This window comes from Macaca fascicularis, chromosome 12 (assembly GCF_037993035.2).
Source record: "Macaca fascicularis isolate 582-1 chromosome 12, T2T-MFA8v1.1".
NCBI classification, from domain to species: domain Eukaryota; kingdom Metazoa; phylum Chordata; class Mammalia; order Primates; family Cercopithecidae; genus Macaca; species Macaca fascicularis.
The window spans coordinates 65,124,416-65,146,729 of record NC_088386.1 but is presented as its reverse complement, the minus strand read 5'-3'; the positions used below and the strand labels follow the sequence as shown (position 1 = coordinate 65,146,729).

General features: G+C 41.1%; 1 protein-coding gene across 10 annotated transcripts in view; it reads right to left on the bottom strand.

Annotated features, from left to right (window-relative positions):
• Positions 1-21,715, bottom strand: part of PPIG (peptidylprolyl isomerase G) — a 60,873-nt gene extending 39,158 nt beyond the window's left edge. For 2 of the 10 annotated variants that reach the window (XR_012421200.1, XM_065525628.2), the window contains exons 1-6: positions 21,578-21,715; positions 6,996-7,116; positions 2,256-2,308; positions 1,844-1,920; positions 1,684-1,758; positions 137-244 (exon numbers count right to left, since the gene is read on the bottom strand). Coding sequence is in view for 8 of the 10 variants with exons in the window: in XM_065525628.2 (XP_065381700.1) it covers positions 137-244; positions 1,684-1,758; positions 1,844-1,904 (244 nt within the window). In the remaining 2 variants the exon portion in view is untranslated. Of the gene's footprint in view, positions 1-136; positions 245-1,539; positions 1,759-1,843; positions 1,996-2,255; positions 2,309-6,995; positions 7,117-21,577 lie in introns of all 10 variants that reach the window. The other 8 variants (XR_012421199.1, XM_005573416.4, XM_074009413.1 and 5 more) reach the window with 7 other exon arrangements.
• Positions 21,716-22,314: the final 599 nt, after the last annotated feature.

Here is a 22,314-nt window from a genome sequence, read left to right as displayed (position 1 = left end):
TGAGTACTTCTAATTGACCAAAGATTAAATGGAGTGAAAGTGACAAGAACATTGGACTATAACTTCTAGGGACTTGTCTAACTTTGAGATCTGTGATATTTAACAGAAAATAATACACGATTTTTCCAAGTCTCACCTTCACTGAAGTCACCACCTTGAACCATAAAATCCTTGACAACTCTGTGAAAGAGACAACTCTTATAATGTAATGGTTTCTGAGTTGATTTCCCGGTCCCCTTTTCACCTATAGAGATAAAAAATTAGGACATTTAATAGAAAGGAAATCAAAGGAGTATGAAAGCAAAATAAATGTAAATATGCCTCTCTTGAACCTTACAGACTAAAAAAAATCATATTTTCATTCCTTTCAGGAATTTTTTTAAAACATTCATTTAAAAAATCACCCATGTATTTCTGGAGAATGTAGAAATCAATCTCAAATAATATACCATTAAAACTAATATTTGTTTTTGGTTTTTTTTTGAGACAGAGTCTAGCTCTGTCACCTAGGCTACAGTGTGGTGGCACTATCTTGGCTCACTACAACCTCTGCCTCCTGGGTTCAAGTGATTCTCCTGCCTCAGCCTCCCGAGTGGCTGGGATTACAGGCGCCTGCCACCACACCCAGCTCATTTTTTTTAGTAGAGACGGAATTTCACCACGTTGGCCAGGGTGGTCTCAAAGTCCTGACCTCAAGTGATCCGCCCACCTCAGCCTCCCAAACTGCTGGGATTACAGGGATGAGCCACCGCACCCGGCCTCTATTTTTTTTAATTGAGACAGGGTCTCACTCTTGTTGCTCAGGCTGGAGTGCAGTGGAGTGATCTTGGCTCACTGCTACCTCCGCCTCCTGGGCAATTCTCCCACCTCAGCCTCCAGAGTAGCTGGGATTACAGGCGCACACCACCATGCCCGGCTGATTTTTTGTATTTATTTTTTTGAGATGGAGTTTCATTCTTGTTGCCCAGGCTGGAGAGCAATGGTGCGATCTCGACTCACTGCAACCTCCACCTAGGGATCATGTGATTCTCTGCCTCAGCCTCCCGAGTGGCTGGGATTACAGACACCCACTATCACATCTGGCTAATTTTTGTATTTTGAGTAGAGATGGGGTTTCACTATGTTTGCCGGGCTGGTCTCAAGCTCCTGACATCAGGTGATCTGCCCGCCTTGGCCTTCCAAAGTGCTGGGATTATAGGCGAGTCACCACGCCTGGCCAATTTTTTGTATTTTTAGTAGAGACAGGGTTTCACCATGTTAGCCAGGATTGTCTTGAACTCCTGACCTCAAGTGATCCACCCACCTCGGCCTCCCAAAGTGCTGGGATTACAGATGTAACCCACCATGCCCAGTCACACCATGCCCAGTCATAATATTTCTAAGAATTACTTTCATGCCCTAGTCACTGCTGTGTAATCTTCGTGTTAACAGAAAAGAAGTAATATGCATGGAGAAATCTAAAATAGGGTAAATAAAAAATTAAAGCAAGCTATGCCAGGTATGGTAGCTCACACCTGTATCCCAGCTGAGGAAGCTTACGTGTAAGGATTGATGAGCCCAGGAGTTCTAGTCCAGCTGGACAACGTTGCAAGATCCTGTCTCTTAAAAAAAAGAAGAAAAAAAAAAAAAGCAAACCACAGTCAACTGAGACTACTATTAGGGCAGTTGAAAATGTGAACAAACCTGTACAAAGACAACGAAAGTTCTCGCATGTTTTGGGGCACACATCAGAAAATAATTCAAAGACAACTCTTCCAGCTGAAAAAGAAGGTAGTTGGTTTAAACTTCTTTACTAATTTAAAATATTAAACACCCATTTATAAATGTTAACTAATATTCTTACCAGGTTGATTGTTAATGGCAATGTCAAAAAAACATCGAGGACGTTGAACCTTTATTCCCATGGCTCCAATACTTAATCTATGAGTAAAATACAGTTTCAGACAAGCAGACTAAAATAGCAAAGATCTTTCACAAATTTCTGGAAAAAAAATTCTGTGAAACAAAATTAGAAATACAGTTTGAATTTATTTTGATATTTATTTCTATGAGGTAAATCACATGGATTATTAGTGCTTTCTTTTTAGAGATTAGATTGCATTTTGTGAAGCAACTAGAAAAGACTTGAAAGTTAAGCCTTAACCATTATTATGTAATCAACTTTCTATTTATCAACCAGAATATAGATTAATAGCCCAAACAGAAAATTGTATTAACTCTGTATGATTAGTGAACTTATTCAATAAGCAGATTACCTTCAAATGAAGAAAAGACCCAAAAAACCCAAGGACAACTGATCCCTGTGCTCCTAGAAAACAAAAATGAGAGTTCTGATTAAAATATGAGATTTTTAAGAAGCAAAATCACACAAGAAGAAAAAGTGGGGTATTTTAACGACAGTATGGTATTTTTAAATAGTATATGTGGTAGATTTACATTTTGAGTAAAAGCACAACATTCAATTTTACATATGAGGGTACTTTCTGATTATGAGCAACAGCCTTTACTGATATGCTAGTATAGACACAAAAAATACCAAAGAGATATTCTGTGTAACAGCTTTATTTCTATAACAGAAAGCTATTATTTAACAGACATTATTTTGATAAGGGATTTATTTTAAGGACTTAAAAAGCTGAATTGTAATACTTGGTGGAAGATGATAGGGTAAGGTAAAGTGTAGAAGAAACAAAGGCAGTAAGTGTAAATAGTGTCCAAAATTATGGACTCTAAAAATGACAGTTTCATATGCTATGTATGCCATGTTACACTTCAATAAAATTTACTTTATTAAAAATAATTAATATATCTAAGACAAAACTGTTTACTCTTCTACCTCCATTCCCTTGAATACTCAGTAAACATTACCATTGCCCAAGCCAACTGCTGAGGCTGAAAAACTGGGGGTCATCTTTGGTTCTACTTTCCCTCATACCTCATTATCCAAACCATTAGGAAGGTAATTTGGCTCTAGCTTCAAAAATTATCCCAAAAGTTCTCATTACCTTTACCATTATCATTTCTTATCTAGGCTACTCCAATAGCCTCCTAAGTAGTTTCTCTTATTTTACTCCTAATTCTACACTGCCTCTTCTCCACAAAATAGCCAGAGTGGAATGATTCCTTTAAAACACAAATCTTATCATATCATTCCTCTGCCTAAAACTGTCTTACCATTCATCTGAAAAGTTTTAGCATGGATTTTAAGGCTGTAGACTGGCACTGCTCAATAAAAACATGAGCCACCCAGGTAAATTAAAATTTTTCAGTTGCCACATTTTGACAAATAAAAACAGTCTAATTGTAATATATTTTATTTAACTCAGTATGTACAGATTGAATATCTTTTAGAGGAAATGCTTGGAACCAGAAGTGTTTTAGATTTTTTTTTTTTTTGAATTTTGGAATATTTGCATACACATGAGATATCCCGGGGATGGGACACAGTTTAAACACAAAATTCATTTATATTTCAAACATACCATACCTTATGCACGTATACTGAATTATATGTGTAATTTTATACAATTTAAATAATTTTGTGCTTGAAACAAAGTTTGTATTAAGTACTTATGTGTGAAATTTTCAATTCTGATGCTCAAAAAGTTTCCATTTTTGGACCTCAGATTTTCAGATTAGTGATGTCCAAACAGTAATGTTATGGATATACAGGTAATAACCAGTATGTCCAAACTATTACCACTTCAGAATATAATAAACAAAATGTTACTGAGATTTTTTTTTTTGGTACAAGTCTTTGGAAATCCATTGTATATTTTATCCTTGAAGCATATCTCAATTCAGACTAGCCACATTTCAAGTGCTCAAAAAGCACATGTGGCTTGTGGCTACTGTAATTTCAATTATATGGCTCTAAATATTTTAGCTCCTGTTCACCTCTAGGCATTTTCCTCAACTTCATTTCCTAACATCTTCTAATATTTTCCTCAACTTTATTTCAGCTACATTGGTATCCTGCTGGGTTATCCCCCACTCCCCACCCTCAACATCCCATAGCCTACTCTTTCATCAGGTCCTTTACATTTGCTGTTCCCTCCACCTGGAATGCTCTCAAACCATCTTCACATCGTTCACCCCCTAGTTGCTCAGGAATCACCTTCCCATAGAGACCCATTCGTAGTCTACTGTATTCAAGAAAGGAGCTCTCATCCTCCTAACACTTTACATCCTCTTATTCTGCTTTTTCTTCCAAGCATTTCTTGCTAATTGGTATTCAATTTTTATATCCATCTTCTCTCACTAGAATACAAGTTCCATGATGTGATAAACCTGAATTTTCAGTCTTACTCCCTTCTCTTTTTTTTTTTTTTTTTTTTTTTGAGACGGAGTCTCGCTGTGTCACCCAGGCTGGAGTGCAGTGGCGCGATCTCGGCTCACTGCAAGCTCCGCCTCCCGGGTTTACGCCATTCTCCTGCCTCAGCCTCCGAGTAGCTGGGACTACAGGCGCCCGCCACCACGCCCGGCTAGTTTTTTGTATTTTTAGTAGAGACGGAGTTTCACCATGTTAGCCAGGATGGTCTCGATCTCCTGACTTCGTGATCCACCCGCCTCGGCCTCCCAAAGTACTGGGATTACAGGCTTGAGCCACCGCACCCGGCCTGTCTTACTCCCTTCTCAATTCTTAGTACTCAAACAGTGCTTGGCATATGACAAGAAATCAGTATTTATTAAATGAATGAACAAATGTGAGAGGACAGGCATAAGTGAGAATGCAAAATTGTAGTAACAACAAAAAAGCGGAAACACTCAAAATATCTTACAATAGGAGAGAAACTGAACAAATTATGGTATAAAATGCTATTTAATACTATATGGCAGTTCCATTGTAACACAGGCCAAGAAAGCTACTATTTAGTTCAAAATAAACAAAAAAGTAAATTGCACATAAGTATTTCCTTTAACACCATAAAATAATACCCTATTTCTACAGAGAGAGATCTTGAGAATACTATATATACCAAACTCCTCACAGAATCTCTGCAAAAGGCACTGAGTCTAGGAATGGAAGTCACTGGGGGCCTTCAGCTTTATGTATAAGGTTTGAATTTTTGCAATAAGAATATGTCCATGTATTAGTTTTTCAACTTAAAATTGATAACCTAAATCTGAAAACCCCAAATCTGAAATTTTTTGAGTGCCAAAAAGACACCCAAAGGAAATGCTCATTGGAGCATTTTGGATTTTCAGAATTGGAAGGTTCAACTGGTAAGTATATTGCAAACATTCCAAAATCAGAAAAAAATCAGAAATCAGCAATAATATGGTCCAAAGCATTTTGGATAAGAGGTACTCAACTAGTGCTGCTGTTTAACATTCAAAGAGCTCAGGAGGCTGGGAGCAGTGGCTCACACCTGTAATCCCAGCACTTTGGGAGGCTAAAGCAGGCAGATTGCTTAAAGTCCAGCAGTTCGAGACCAGCCTGGGCAACATGGCAAAACCCTGTCTCCACAGAAAATACAAAAATCAGCCAGGCATGGTGGCACACGTCTGTAGTCCCAGCTACTGGAGACGCTCAGGTGGGAGGATCACTTGAGCCAGGGAGGCAGAGGTTGCAGTCAGCCAAGATTAAGCCACTGTACTCCAGCCTGGGTGACAGAGTGAGACCCCGTTTCAAAAAAAAAAAAAAGATTTTTTTTCCCCCTCACAAAATGGGTACCTCCCCCACAAAACAGAAACTAAGAAAAGTACTTGCGAATATTTACCTGAACCCTGGATATTAAATAGCTTTTTAGATTCACTAATGAAGTAAATAATGGAGATAAACAGATCTGAACTTACGAAAAAAATTATTTCTATTTGTCTATGTAAAATTAAAAAGAAAAAAATTGGGGAAAATACACTGTCATAGTTGCTGAGAATATTAATTTTCTTACTGTGTAACAGTGCTTAGCAATGACGGCACTAGGGCGATTCATTGAATAGAGCTATCCAACTCACTGCAGAACCTTAAGCAACCCTTGCCCTATTAAATATCAGTCACTGTGACAACCAAAACCTTTCACTGTCCATCTATCAAATTAAAGTTCAAAGGACGCCTAAGAGTATATGAGCAGAGAATTCACAAAAAGTGAAATAACAAAAAAACATAAAAGGCACCAGCAGTTTTGTTAAGCAACTTGGCATTACAGACCAAGAATCTTGAATATATTCATATTCATCGTACCTTTTAACATTTTACTAATTCTATGTACTGGAATATCTGTAAAGGCAACCATTTAAAATAAAATAGTCCTTGGGTTTTTTTTTTTTTAAATAACAGTAAGCACAAACAACTTAAATGTCTAACACAATAGTTAAGTATGGACTGTCTAAGAAAATAAGCTTTTTAAAACATAAAAAAATTGCTAAATGCCACATGAAAAAAGGTAATTGTACAGTAGTAAGAATTACTTAAAAAATATCCCATGAAATGAAATACTATCTATGAAAAATCATAATCTTACATATTAAAATTACAAAGGTAACATTTTTTTACCAGTTGGATTGACAAAAATAAAAAATGTTGACCATATTCATTGTTATTGCTGGTGAAGGGATAAACTGAATTACTTGATTGCCAATTTGACAACAAACATCCATATTGCAAACGCATTTAATACTCTCTGACTCGGTAATTCCACTTCTAGGAATTTACTTTATGTACATCCTTACACATTTGCAAAATAAGGTATGTGCAAGGTTATTCAATATACCATAATTTGTAGTAGTAAAAGGCTGTAAACCTAAATGTCCATCAAGGAGAGATAGGTTATATAAATATAAGCCTATATTTATATAAATATAAATATTTATAATTTAATGTATATATAATTTATGATATATAACACAAACTAATTTAATAAATATAAATCACGTATACCATTGTATACCTGTAGAATGTACAAAGCTATTAAAAAGAATGAGCAATCTGTTTATGTACTGCTGTCTCCAAGATAGGGAGAACTATCTCCTAAAATCTGTAAATGTTAACTTACTTTGTTAAATGAAAAATAAAAGGCCAGATGCAGTGGCTCACACTTTAGAAGGCTGAGACAGGTGGATTGCTTGAGTCCAGGAGTTCGAGACCAGTCTGGGCAACATGGCAAAACCCTGCCTCTACAAAAAATACAAAAATTAGCCAAGCATGGTGCCTGTAGTCCCAGCTACCTGGGAGGCTGAGGCAAGAGTATCATTTGGGCCCAGGATGCAGAGGTTGCAGTGAGATGAGATTATGCCATGGCACTCCAGGCTGGGCAACAGAGTGGGATCCTGTATCCAAAAAAAAAAAAAGAAAAGTTGCCCAGGCATGGTGGCTCATGCTTACAATCCCAGCACTTAGGAAAGCTGAGGCAGGAGGATTGAAACACAAGCCTGGGAAACATGGGGAGAACTTTGTTTCTATTTAAAACAAACAAGCAAGGTACAGAAGTGTGTATGATATTACTGTCTTTGTATATTTTTAAAAGAAGAGACGGTTGGGCGCGATGGCTCATGCCTGTAATCCCAGCACTTTGGGAGGTCAAGGCAGGTGGATCACTTGAGATCAGGAGTTTGAGAGCAGCCTGGCCAACATGGCGAAATCCTGTCTTTACCAAAAATATAAATAATTAGCCAGGTGTGGTGGTGGCACACGCACGCCTGTAGTCCCAGCTACTCGGGAGGTTCAAGCACAAGAATTGCTTGAACTCAGGATGCGGAGGTTGTGTGAGCCAAAATTGCACCGCTGCACTCCAGCCTGGGCGACAGAGTGAGACTGCCTCAAAAAAAAAAAAAAAAAAAAAGAAGACAGAAAAACGAAAGTGGGGCCACGCATGCTGGCGTGCACCTGCAGTCCTAGCTACTCAGGAGGATCAAGTGCAAGGACTCTGAGCCCAGGACTCTGAGGCTGCAGTGAGCTATGGTTGTATCACTGCACTCCAGCCTGAGACCCTGTCTCCAAAAACAAAATTAAATTAAATTTTACAAGTATGTATTTGTTTGTTAAACAAAAAGGCATCTAGGGAGAGAGAAAATGGGTAACTGGAAAAGAGGGCTAAGATTTTTCACTTTATAACCTCGTGTTTTCAATTTTATACCACATGAATATATTATCTATTAAAAATTATTATAACATATCCCACTGCTAGGTATATACTCAAAAGAAAGGAAATCGTATATCCAGGAGATATCTTCACTCCTATGTTTACTGCAGCACTATTCATAATATCCAAGATTTGAAAGTAACTTAAGTATCTATCAACAGATTACCAGATAAAGAATATGTGGGCCGGGTGTGGTGGTTCAAACCTGTAATCTCAGCACTTTGGGAGGCGGAGGTGGGCAGATTACCTGAGGTCAGGAGTTCAAGACCAGCCTGGCCAACATGGTGAAATCCTGTCTCTACTAAAAATACAAAAACGAGCTGAGCATAATGGCGCGTGCCTGTAGTCCGGGCTACTCTCAGGAGGCTGAGGCAGGAGAACCGCTTAAACCCGGGAGGCAGAGATTGCAGTGAGTTGAGATTGTGCCACAGCACTCCAGCCTGGGCCTGGGCGAAAAAGTAAGACTCCGTCTAAGAAAAAAAATGGACCAGAAGAGATATTAGTGCTGGTTGGGTGGTTCCAAAGGCAGACACTGTTGGGCGATTGCTGCATTAGGTGACTCCTGGAGCCTTCAAGTCTTCAATTTTCCTGAGGTTTCATGCGGAGTGAGGCCCTTCAGGCTGCTGAGTGTTACAAGAAAGTTCTCCGCTTTTCTGCCTCACCGAGCAGCCTGAAGGAGGTGAGGTGAGATTTCTGCTGGCATTACCTCTGGCACCATCTGCTTTTCCCCAAGGCCAAGGTTTCCCTGGGATCTGGGGGTTCAGGCCACTCAAAACAGAATTTTCAGGCAGGTGCGAAGGCTCATGCCTATAATCCCAGCACTTTGGAAGGCCAAGGCGGGCGGATCATCTGAGGTCGGGCGTTTGAGACCAGCCCGGCCAACGTGGTGAAACCCCGTCTCTACTAAAAATACAAAATTTAGCAGGGCGTGGTGACGTGTGCGTGTAATCCCAGCTACCTGGGAGGCTGAGGCAGGAAAATTTCTGGAACCCAGGGGGCAAAGAGAGGTTGCAGTGAGCCAAGATCGCGCCACTGCACTCCAGCCTGGGCAAGAGTGAGACTTCGTCTAAAAAAAAAAAAAAAAAAAAAAAAAAAAACCCACAAAGGCCTGGTGCAGTGGCTCACGCCTGTAATCCCAGTACTTTCAGAGGCCGAGGCAAGCGGATCATCTGAGGTCGGGAGTTCGAGACCAGCCTGATGAACACGGAGAAACCCCATCTCTACTAAAAATACAAAATTAGCTGGGCGTAGTGGTGCATACCTATAATCCCAGCTACTCAGTAAGGCTGAGGCAGGAGAATCGCTTGAACCCAGGAGGTGGAGGTTGCAGTGAGCGGAGATCGCGCCACTGCACTTCGGCCTGGGCAACAAGAGCGAAACTCGGTCTCAAAAACAAAAAACAAAACAAAAAAACTGTGATACGTATACACAAGGGAGTACTATTTAACCATTAAAAAGAGTAAGATCCTGTCATCTGGAACAACATGGATGGAACTGGAAGGTCATTATAGTAAGTAAAATAAGCCAGGTACAGAAGGACAAACTTCACATGTTCTCACTTATTTGTGGGAGCTAAAAATAAAAACAATGGAATTCTTGGAGATAAGAGAGTAGAGAGACGGTTATTAGACACTTGAGAGGGTAATGGGGGGTGGAAGTGAGGATGGTTAATGGGTGCAAAAAAATAGTTAAGAATAAATAAAACCTAGTGTTTGCTAGCACAATAGGGTGACTCACGATAGTCAAAAGTAATTTAATTGTATATTTAAAAATAAAGAATATAATTGGATTGTTTGTAACAAAAAGGATAAATGCTTGAGGAGATGGATACCCCATTCAGTCTAATGTGATCATTATACATTGCGTGCCTGTATCAAAATATCTCACGTAACCTATAAATAAATATATCTACTATGTACCCACAAAAATTAAAAATTAAGAAAAGGGAAACTTTTAAGACACTGAGGAAACTTACTATAAAAATGAATAGGCCGGGCGCGGTGGCTCAAGCCTGTAATCCCAGCACTTTGGGAGGCCGAGACGGGCGGATCACGAGGTCAGGAGATCGAGACCATCCTGGCTAACCCGGTGAAACCCCGTCTCTAGTAAAAAATACAAAAAAATAGCCGGGCGAGGTGGCGGGTGCCTGTAGTCCCAGCTACTCGGGAGGCTGAGGCAGGAGAATGGCGTAAACCCGGGAGGCGGAGCTTGCAGTGAGCCGAGATCCGGCCACTGCACTCCAGTCTCGGCGACAGAGCAAGACTCCGTCTCAAAAAAAAAAAAAAAAAAAAATTAATAGGCCAGACGCGGTGGCTCACGCCTATAATCCCAGCACTCCGAGGCAGGTGGACCACCTGAGGTCAAGTGTTCCAGAACAGCCTGGCCAACCTGGCAAACGTCATCTCTACTAAAAATACAAAAATTAGCTGCATGAGGTGGTGGGCACCTGTAATCCCAGCTACTCAGGAGGCTGAGGCAGGAGAATCACTTGAACCCAGGAGGTGCAGATTGTAGTGAGCTGAGATTACGCCACCGGACTCCAGCCTGGGCAACAGAGTGAGACTCTGTCTCAAAATAACATAACATAACATAACGTAACATAACATAACATAACATAACATAACATAACATAACATAACATAACATAACACAACACAACACTGCCGGGCATGGTAGCTCACGCCTGTAATCCCAGCACTTTGCGAGGCCAAGGCACCACTTGAGGTCAGGAATTCAAGACTAGCCAGCCCAACACGGTGAAACTCCGTCTCCGCTAAAAATACAAAAAAATTAGCTGGGTGTGGTGATGCGCACCTGTAATCCCAGTTACTTGGGAGGCTAGGACAGGAGAATCTCTTAAACCCAAGAGGTGGAGGTTGCAGTGAGACGAGATTGTGCCACTGTACTCCAGCCTGGGTGACAGAGACTCTGTCTCAAAGAAAAAAAAAAGAAAAAGAAAGAATAAAACTGAATAAGAAAAACTATCAGATTGTTCATGAATGACAAAATATTCATACCCAGTGAAAAAAGCAAGTTAGTAAACAATTTAGACTATAAAATGCCAATTTCACACATATTAGAGTAAGCACATTAAAAAGACAGGACTTACACTATAATGTTAACAATCATCATATATGGGCCACAGGTTTAAGGGTAATTTTTAATGTATTTGTTTTCCAATTTTTCTTCAATTTTGTAATTAGGAAAAAGTTTTTTTAAAAAAGTACTAATGAAATGGGCTTTTGGGTTGGTTTGTTTGGTTTTTTTTGCCTATCAATGAGCAAAGATCTTTTAAAAGAATAACTCTCAACACATGTACAAATGCAGAGAAACAGGAATTTATACTACTACTAGTGACCATATACAACTACTTTGAAATTTAAGAATATGAGAAATTCATAAGTGTTTATACTTTGAACCAGTAAAATTCAACTGTTGGAAATCTATTATGAGGAACTACTCTAAATTCAGAAAGCCTTCAGGTATAAAGTTGGCTATCCTGGTGCTCTTTTTAGCAACATATAATCAAAAACAACCTATCATAATATCACAAAAAAGTGAAATTGTCTCTGGTTCGACAGTAATTAAAGCAATGCTTACGATGATTAATAATTTGAAAAAATAATCAAGATATAAAACAGCATATGCAATATCATTATGATTGTGTAAACTACTCCCAATCCTCAAGCTCAGGCAAAGATTTACAAGAAGAAAAAAAAAGAATGAAAGGAAATAATCATTATTGTGTCTGTCTGTGAGACTGGAGAGGGCTTTTGCCTCACTACTTCTTTTTAGTTTTCTTTAACAAATGTGCTGCTACTTTGGGAGGCCAAGGCAGGCGGATCATCTGAGGTCAGGAGTTCATGACCAGCCTGATCAATGTGGTGATATCCCATCTCTACTAAAAATACAAAAAAATAGCCAGGCATGGTGGTGGGTGCCTGCAATCCCAGTTACTTGGGAGGCTGAGGCAGGAAAATCACTTGAGCCGGCCGGGCGCGGTGGCTCAAGCCTGTAATCCTAGCACTTTGGGAGGCCGAGACGGGCGGATCACGAGGTCAGGAAATCGAGACCATCCTGGCTAACACGGTGAAACCCCGTCTCTACTAAAAATACAAGAAAATTAGCCGGGCGAGGTGGCAGGCGCCTGTAGTCCCAGCTACTCGGGAGGCTGAGGCAGGAGAATGGCGTGAACCCGGGGGGGCGGAGCTTGCAGTGACCCGAGATCGCGCCACTGCACTCCAGCCTGGGGCACAGAGCAAGACTCCGTCTCAAAAAAAAAAAAAAAGAAAGAAAATCACTTGAGCCTGGGAGGCAGAGGTTGCAGTGAGCCGAGATTGTGCCATTGCACTCCATCCTGGATGACAAGAGCAAGACTCTGTCTCAAAAAATAAAATAAAATAAATAAATAAATAAAATAATAAATGTACTGTTACTATAAAGAAAAAATTTCTAAGATATATATTTATACACACACACTCTTCTAACATTATAATGTACAGGTGTAGAAATGGCTACAAGATGTACTTAGATTCTATCACTCAAGGATACACTTTTCATAGAAATTGATTAAAATTAGTTTTCCTAGCCAAGTGTGGTGGCTCATGCCTGTAATCCTAGCACTCTGGGAGGCCGAGGCGGGTGGATCACGGGGTCAGGAGATCGAGACCATCCTGGCTAACACGGTGAAACCCTGTCTCTACTAAAAAATACAAAAAATTAGCTGGGCGTGGTGGTGAGCGCCTGTAGTCCCCACTACTCGGGAGGCTGAGGCAGGAGAATGGCGTGAACCTGGGAGGCGGAGCTTGCAGTGAGCCGAGACTGCACCACTGCACTCCAGCCTGGGCGACAGAGTGAGACTGTCTCAAAAAAAAAAAATTAAGTTTTCCTGAAATGACAAATCACATATGCCTCAAATCCAGGAAAGATGAAAGACAGCAAATTACTATTAAAATTACTACACAAATTCCCTAAATATGTAAATGTTTTATTAGTAGTTAATGAAGCACAATGGTGACAACAAAAGATGGCTCACATGCCGTGTTGCTAACATTACTGAAATGCTACTGAATACTAATCATTATAAAAAGTTACTAATTACTAATCAGAAACAGGATATCCTCTTTCCTCTATGATTTCCTGGATTTTTAAATAATATCTGAAATCATGGTGGGCATGGTGGTTCACGCCTGTAACCCCAGCACTTTGGGGAGCCAAGGCAGGAGGATCACTTGAGCCCAGGAGTTCAAGACCAGCATGGTCAACATAGTGAGAACCCATCTCTATCAGAAAAAAAAAATCTGGCCAGGTGCAGTGGCTCACGCCTGTAATCCCAGCACTTTGGGAGGCTGAGGCGGGCGGATCACCTGAGGTCAGGAGTTCCAGACCAGCCTCAACATGAAGAAACCCCCTCTCTACTAAAAATACAAAATTAGCTGGAGGCGGAGCTTGTAGTGAGTCGAGACTGCGCCACTGCGCTCCAGCCTGGGCGACAGAGCAAGACTCCATCTCAAAAAAAAAAAAAAAAAAAAGAAAAGAAAAAAGAAATTTGAAACCAGATGCAGTAAGACAAGCATCTGGTCAATTTTTTCACTTTTTTCAAGTAAAAGTAAAGAGAAAAAATAATGCTGGGAGATACCGAAAATACGATCCAGGTGAAAATTAAGCCCTTACAATTTTATATAAAATATCCATGACCAGCCTGGACAACAGCAAGACCCCATCTTTATAAAAAAAATGACAATTAGCTGGGTGTGATGACACAGGACTGTGGTCCCAGCTATTTGGGAAGCTGAGGTGGGAGGATCGTTTGAGCCCAGGAGGTTGAGGTTGCAGCGAGCAGTCATCACGCCACTACACTCCAGCCTGGGCAATAGAGTGAGACTCTTGTCCAAAAAAAAAAAACATGAATTGTCTAAAAATACTAGAATATAATAAATATTTTCAGTGTAGTAGTCTGTGGGTGATTTGTTTGCTGCAAATTTGTTTATTATGAACTATAGCTAAAATCCAGACTTAAATTTTTCATTTTTTTTTTTTTTTTGAGATGGAGTCTTGCTCTGTCGCCCAGGATAGAGTACAGAGGCGCCATCTCGGCTCACTGCAACCTCCGCCTCCCGGGTTCAAGGGATTCTCCTGCCTCAGTCTCCCGAGTAGCTGAGACTACAGGCGCGTGCCACCACGCCCGGCTAATTTTTTATTTTTAGTAGAGATGGGGTTTCACCATCTTGGCTAGGCTGGTCTCTATCTCTTGACCTCATGATCCGTCCGCCTCGGCCTCCCAAAGTGCTGGGATTACAGGCGTGAGCCACCGCGCCCAGCCAAATTTTTCTGGAAAAAAAAAAAAACAAAAAAAACCACCATATCTGGCACTGTGTCCCATTTCTATACAGCAATCAGCATAGTCTGCTCCCAATAGATGACATATTTATGTTCTAGTTTGACCTGGTTCTAGCTATTGCTTATTAGCTGTTAGAATTTATTGTCTACTTGACCTCATGTACTTACCTCACCTGCCTGACTCCTTCAGAAATTTAAGTATAATATACTGAATCTGTTTTTTTATAATGAAACTACATCATTAATAAGATAAGCAATAAAGCTAATAAGCTCACTGAAAAAATCATACAAAACGCACAAAATTCTAAAACTTAGCTATAGCTTTTAATACTTGTATTATATTTTTTCGATGCAGTTGATTAAATGTTATTTTTAATATTTATCAACAATATAGTCACTTTTGTATTTCAATAATAAGGTAATACAATTTAAAAATATCAGGAAGTGCTATCATTTATAAACTTCTGCAACAAATACATTTCACAAAAAATATCAGTAAGAGGTAATCAGTTTATGTGTAAAAAAAGCGTATTCTTGTAGTTTCATACATAAAATATTTTCCATATTAATCCTAAAATAACAAGACTAAATGAGAGGACAAAAATATAGGCACTAACTATTAAAATATATAGTAGTGGACATGGCATTTAAAAGTAGGCATACAGTAACTTTATTATATTTACAAGTTATTTGGAAGTTTCACACATTATGAGGAAGTCAGCATAGCACCGAGTTTCTAATCTAGAAAGAACAGAAAGTAAATTCTTTCTATTTTTAGAGACAGGATCTCGCTATGCCGCTCAGGCTGGGTTACAGTGGTATGATCACAGCTCACCGCAGCCTGGAGTGCAGTGGCTCAAGCAATCCTCCTACCTCAGCCTCCCATGTAGCTGGGACTACAGGCGTGAGCCACCAACTCCAGCTAATTTTTTTTTTTTTTTTTGAGACGGAGTCTCACTCTGTCGCCAGGCTGGAGTGCAGTGGTGTGAACTTGGCTCACCGCAACCTCTGCCTGCTGTGTTCAAGTGATTCTCCTGCCTTAGCCTCCCGAGTAGCTGGGACTACAGGCGTGCACACCTCGGCCTCCCAAAGTGCTGGGATTACAGGTATGAGCCACCGCACCCGGCCATCTCCAGCTAATTTTTATAAATTTTTTGTAGATATATTGCCTAGTCTGAGTAAATTATTTTTAACTATTAAGATGCCAAGCAAGTCTCTGCTCCTTCCGATTCTCCTCACTGATTCCCACAATGTGTTCTTTAAGATGCAAATTAGCCAGATAATTAGTTAGCCAGAGTTCACTCTCTGGGAGCTTCACTCTGACTCTCTAAGATTTTTTTTTTGTCCTGAGACGGAGTCTCGCTCTGTTGCCCAGGCTAGAGTGCAGTGGATCGATCTCGGCTCACTGCAAGCTCCACCTCCCGGGTTCGCACCACTCTCCTGCCTCAGCCTCCCGAGTAGCTGGGACTACAGGCACCTGCCACTATGACCAGCTAATTTTTTTTTTATTTTTAGTAGAGATGGGGTTTCACCAGGTTAGCCAGGTGGTCTCGATCTCCTGACCTCGTGATCCGCCCGCCTTGGCCTCCCAAAGTACTGGGATTACAGGCATGAGCCACCATGCCCAGCCCTGACTCTCTAAGGTTTAAATGATCCTCCCTTGTTAAATGTTACTCTCTTATAAACTCAAACAATTCCAAACCTTTGTATCTTCAACACCAAGCACAGTGATGTTATCAACTAGAAAGAATGTTAATTGAGACATGAACAGAACTAGACTCTATTATAATGCAGTGCCTATCCTCTTAAATGCACTGCTTGCTTCTTTTTTCTTTTCTTTTTCTTTTTTTTTTTTTCGTTGTTGTTGAAACAGAGTTTCGCTCTTGTTGCCCAGGCTGGAGTGCAATGGTGCAATCCATTCAGTGCAATGAAAATGCACTGCGTCAAAAACATTTGAGTATATTTACAAATGCCAAGTTGCTAACGAATAAAGTAAAAACACGCTAACATTCTGAGCTCAGTGTTAGGAAAGACAATTATGCTATTTCATATAGTGTCCCTTCCATTGATGTTTCTGATGGACACAAATTACCCTGATGCAAACCACTGCACTGGTAACAACATGATTAACAGTATACAGGCCAGGCGCGGTGGCTTAAGCCTGTAATCCCAGCACTTTGAGAGGCCGAGACGGGTGGATCACGAGGTCAGGAGATCGAGACCATCCTGGCTAACACGGTGAAACACCGTCTCTACTAAAAAATACAAAAAACTAGCCGGGTGAGTTGGCGGGCGCCTGTAATCCCAGCTACTCGGGAGGCTGAGGCAGGAGAATGGCGTAAACCCGGGAGGCGGAACTTGCAGTGAGCTGAGATCTGGCCACTGCACTCCAGCCCAGGTGACAGAGCGAGACTCCGTCTCAAAAAAAAACCAAAAAAACAAAAAACAAAAAACAAAAACAGTATACAGACACTTCTGAAATTCTTAAGTCGTCTAGAAAACTTAGAGATAACCCATGATGTTGCCTAATTCAGTGTTAAACAAGGATATTATGCTCTTATTATATATATGATCTGAGAGACATAAAAATATAATACATCTATGTCAGTACCAAATGACAAAAGTAAATACTAAGTGGGAACTCACGGCTAATCCTCTTAATGTTGTACTTGCAATTATCTAAGTTGTTTTTTTTTTTTTTTTTTTTTTTTTTTTTGAGAGGGAGTTTCGTTCTTGTTGCCCAGGCTGAAGTGCAATGGCACGATCTCGGCTCACTACAACCTCTGCCTCCTGGGTTCAAGCAATTCTCCTGCCTCAGCCTCCCAAGTAGCATGTGCCACCATGCCCAGCTAAATTTGTATTTTTAGCAGAGACAGGGTTTCTCCATGTTCGTCAGGCTGGTCTGGAACTCCTGACCTCAGGAGATCCACCCACCTCGGCCTCCCAAAGTGTTGGGATTACAGGCATGAGCCACCTCACACAGCCTTATCTAAGTTCTTATAGTAATAAATTTACCAAAACCAAAAACAAAAAGGAAAAAAAATTTACCCCCACTGTTTTCAGAGATATATATACACACAGTTCTAACTCCATTATTCAATCCAGTAATTCCTACGTAAAAAAATAAGAACATTTGGAGTTTCAAGGAACTCTAAGAGATAATCTGGTCCAATCTTCTGATTTTATAGATCAAGAACAAGAGGACAAAAGAGATGAAATGACTGGTTCAAGTTCACAAACGGAAAAAAGCAAAAGTTCTGATTTAGTACTTTCTACAACTTCACGGTAAAAACCAGTTTACTCATAAACATTCCACATAATGGCTTAATATTACTTTTCACCATATAACCATGATTCAATGGTTTAATTATAAATAAACCTTAAGCTAAAATGTACACAATAACTAACAGGAGCTTAGTATATATACACGCACACACAAATATGCTTCATTCATTTTTAAAACGAGTTAAGGAATCATTCATGTTTTTATTTTTATTTTTAATTTTTTGAGACGGAGTTTCGCTCGTTTCCCAGGCTGGAGTGCAATGGCGCGATCTCAGCTCACCGCAACCTCCACCTCCCGAGTTCAAGCGATTCTCCTGCCTCAGCCTCCCAAGTAGTTGGGATTACAGGCATGCGCCACCAACGCCCAGCTAAGATGGGGTTTCTCCATGTTGGTCAGGTTGGTCTGGAACTCCCGATCTCAGGTGATCCATCCGCCTCGGCCTCCCAAAGTGCTGGGATTACAGGTATGAACCGCCACATCCGGCCATCATTCATGTTTTCAAAATAATCATTTTAATATCAAAGATTGATTTTTATATTTATAAGTAAGTGTTATATAATCAAATTTCAATAAGTGTGTGATCATTTTAAGCCAACATTCTAAAACAAAGTTCAAAGGTTTTGTCTGCTGCTAGAAGTACAAACTCCCAAAAACAGCAGTTTTCTCTGAATGCTGTCTGTAGTAAATTTCAAGATGCAAGTTTTGCCCTACAGAAATAAAAATACCCCGAGTTCATATGGTGACCATTTATGCATTAAACCAGGGAAAATCACGAACACTTAAGCAACGTGAAAACGGAAGTTTAGTCCTAACATTAAAAGCAAAAAGGGCCAGGCGTGGTGGCTGACGTCTGTAATCCCAGCACTTTAGGAGGCCAACGTGGGCAGATCACGAGGTCAGGAGTTTGGGCCTGACCAACATGGTGAAACCTCCTCTCCATTAAAAATACAAAAATTAGCTGGGCTTGGTGGCACATGCCTGTAATCCCAGCTACTCAGGAGGCTAAGGCAGAAGAATCACTTGCACCTAGGAGCTGGAGGTTGCAGTGAGCTGAGATCACGCCACTGCCCTCCAGTCTGGGCAAGAGAGCGAGACTCCGTCTCAAAAAAAAAAAAAAAAAAGCAAAAAACAGGCTGGGCACAGTGGCTCACGCCTGTAATCCCAGCACTTTGGGAGGCCAAGCAGGACGGATCACTTGCGGTCAGGAATTTGAGACCAGTGTAGCCAACATGGTGAAACCCTGTCTCTACTAAAAATTACCCAGTGGTGGTGGGCGCCTGTAATCCCAGCTACTAGGGAGGCTGAGGCACGAGAACACTTGAACTCAGGAGGTGGAGGTTGCAGTGAGCTGAGATCATGCCACTGCACTCCAGCCTGGGCGACAGAGCAAGACTCTGTCTGAAAAATAAATAAATAAAAGCAAAAAACATGCAATGCCATAGTGCAACAGAAAGACTTGCAACAAACTCTTCAGGTCATTTGCATTAATTATCTAAGTATTCCTTCATGACATCTTAGTACACTGGGATTCTAAAAATAGTATGCTGTAATTATGTTTAAACATTCTACTTATAAACTAATAAGGAAAAAAGCCAAACTAAAAGGGGCAACTACTAAAGAATTAACCCCAGATAGTGTCCTAATAGAAGTACTTTATTATGAATGGCTTCCACTTTCCCTTTGTATAAAGAAGAGGATGCTGACTCACAGAAAATCTAATTTAAGGCAAAATATCAAAAATATGCAGAAGCCACCAATACTGCAAGACCACAATAAGCACCACAGTACATCGACTACATGGTTAAAAATAAATGCAATGAACACTCTTCACTCATAAAGGAACCACTGAGTTAATGAAAGTCAATTTCACACACAATTTTAACGAACCTGAGTATTTAATTCTCAAGTCCATAGTTGATGGAACGTGGAGATCAAAATGTCATTTGGCAGGTAAGTGAAGAAACTGAAGCTCAGAAAGATGATTGGGCCAGAAAGTCCATATTTTTCTAACCTAGTAAGTTTACATACTTATACACTCCTGACAGCAGGGGAAGGCAACCCTGACAAGTGCCAGGAGAGAAGACAAAAGCCTTAAGAAGGAAACGCAACAATTCAAATGTGCAGAATCCTACAAGACCCTATAGGATCTCGGAGCATCAATAATTCTGAATCATAAAGAAACAGTGAAACAATGTACAATGAACTCTTGTTTAAGACACAGAACCATGTAATTTGTTATAGAAATAATTCCGTCCCAATTGGGTAACGTAACAAAAAAGGAGTGCTAAAACGGGTAAATTTTCAGGATATATTAAAAACATGAGAGAAGCAGCCATTCTAAATGTATCATTTCCGGATTTTATAGCACGATTTCAAAATTTATAAAATGTTCACTCCTCCACCCGTCATCGTTACGAAGTAGCAATTATTGGTCATCCTGTTACCAAATGGGAATACACAAGACAAAAACATGTGTGTGACCGACACACACACACTCTCTCTCTTTTTTCCTGGTTTACCTATTGAAAGTTAATATCAGGCCCCCCTTACTTCTAAAACATCTAATTGTTCTTTGGACAACTATGTTAGTACCAAACTACAAAAGCAAATACTTTTGTATTTGTGTTCACTACCGCAAAATTTTGGTTACACACAGAAAGTGCTATCGTGGGAAGAAATTAAAATCAATGCACAAAATGGTGCTTTTATAGCATTTCCAAAACGACTGTGCATACTCCTTGCCAGCACATCTAGACTTTGCTCCTAAAGACTAAACATGAGCCGGCCGGGCGCGGTGGCTCATGCCTGTAATCCCAGCACCTTGGGAGGCCGAGGTGGGCGGATCACGAGGTCAGAAGATCGAGACCATCTGGCTAACACGGTGAAAACCCGTCTCTACTAAAAACACAAAAAATTAGCCGGGCATGGTGGCACGTGCCTGTAGCCCCAGCTACTTGGGAGGCTGAAGCAGAAGAATCACTTGAACCTGGGAAGTGGAGGTTGCAGTGAGCCGAGATCGCTCCACTGCACTCCAGCCTAGGCGACAGAGCGAGACTCTCCGTCTCAAAAAAAAAAAAAAAAAAAAAAAGACTAAACAAGAGCCAAATTAGCATACTTCCCCATCAGGCATACTGAGCTCCGAAATCATCACCTTCCTCCTAAAGAGTAATTATCTCCTTCTAAAAGGCCTGAGCGGCTCACAGCTCCTCCGAAACACAGGAGAACTTCGCGAGAGCTCAAGACCCTGGACTTGAGTTTTGCAAAAATGCTTAACAAAGTGGCCTCTGCCACTTAACTGCACGACAGCCACTATGCTGTGAGAGGAAAAGGTCGAAAGAGGAGGAAAGCTAGTCTTCAATTTTAATCCCTGTGATTCAAGGCTCTTCGCCCGTCACTCTCCAACCCTAGCCTGACAGGACGTCAGGCTGTGTCTCCCCCTTCCCCACCAGTCCCGCCACTTACCCCGCAACAGTGCTCAGTCTTAGGATTTTGAAGCTTTAAAAATCAACCCGGCTCCCTAGAGTTCAGGCCGCAGTCGCTGCCGCCATGTTACAGCTTGTGCGGCAAAATGCGTCAGTGAGGGAGGTGTGCGCCTGAGTGGGGAGGGCGGGGGCTGGCAGAGAAAGGACCGTCCCCAGGCCCCAGGGCTCCACTGCAAGCCTTCTCCTACTGCAACAGCGGCAAAGGCACTGCTGCGGTCCTCAGGGACCTCCTCTGGGCCGAAGCAGCCCCGATACCTCGAGGGAAAGACGGTTAACCCGGCCTGGTCAGCCGCGCCGGCTCCGCCCCTCTTCCCAGGCCCTTCCCGCTTTCGTACCCAGGGACTACTGAAATGACGCCACCAGAACAACATGAGCCTCACACCACTTACCTGCACCGGTAGAGTTTTCCTCTTCTCTGGGTACGGTCCTTTGAAGCGCTTCAAATCTACCGCCGCCAGAAAAGGCGCTAAAGCCCGCTAACCGCCTCCCTCCCCCACAACTCAGTCCTGGCGTGGAGGGACAGCGTCGCACCGGAAGCGCGTCAGGAGTGGGTTGTCGGCATCGGCCAGCGTTCACCTGCTTGCGTCACCACGTCCTCCTAGGACTTCTAGGATTTTGGTGCCTTTTAAATACCTAGTTGATAGGTAGCGCGTAATGCTTTGTGGATACGTTGACTGGGAACGTTTGTAACCAATGCCATATCCTTCGTGAAATAAAGTGCCTCATTTAATAAACATTTATTGATCTTACGCTAGGTTATCAGAAAGGAAGGCCTACCTTCATGGAGCTTCAGGTTAAGCTTCCACTTAACGCTAGGATACAAGTTCTAAAAACGCAGTAATAAGCAAAGTGTTGTTTGAGGAAAGAGGAAGAAATTACAAAGAACTTTGGTGTTCTTTGTAGTTTTACAGATAAAGAAATTGAGGCTCAGGGAACATAAATGCCTCCTCCTCAAACACTGTTCTTGAATACCAAAGCAAGTCTTTTGATGCCAAATCTAGTGCCTTCTAGAGAAAATATGGCATATGTTATTTAATTATTTTAAGGGGCAAGGGTCACCGGATTATGTTAGAAATAAATAACCATTGCTGTTTGGGCGGGAGGGATTGGCAGCGATTCTGGTAGG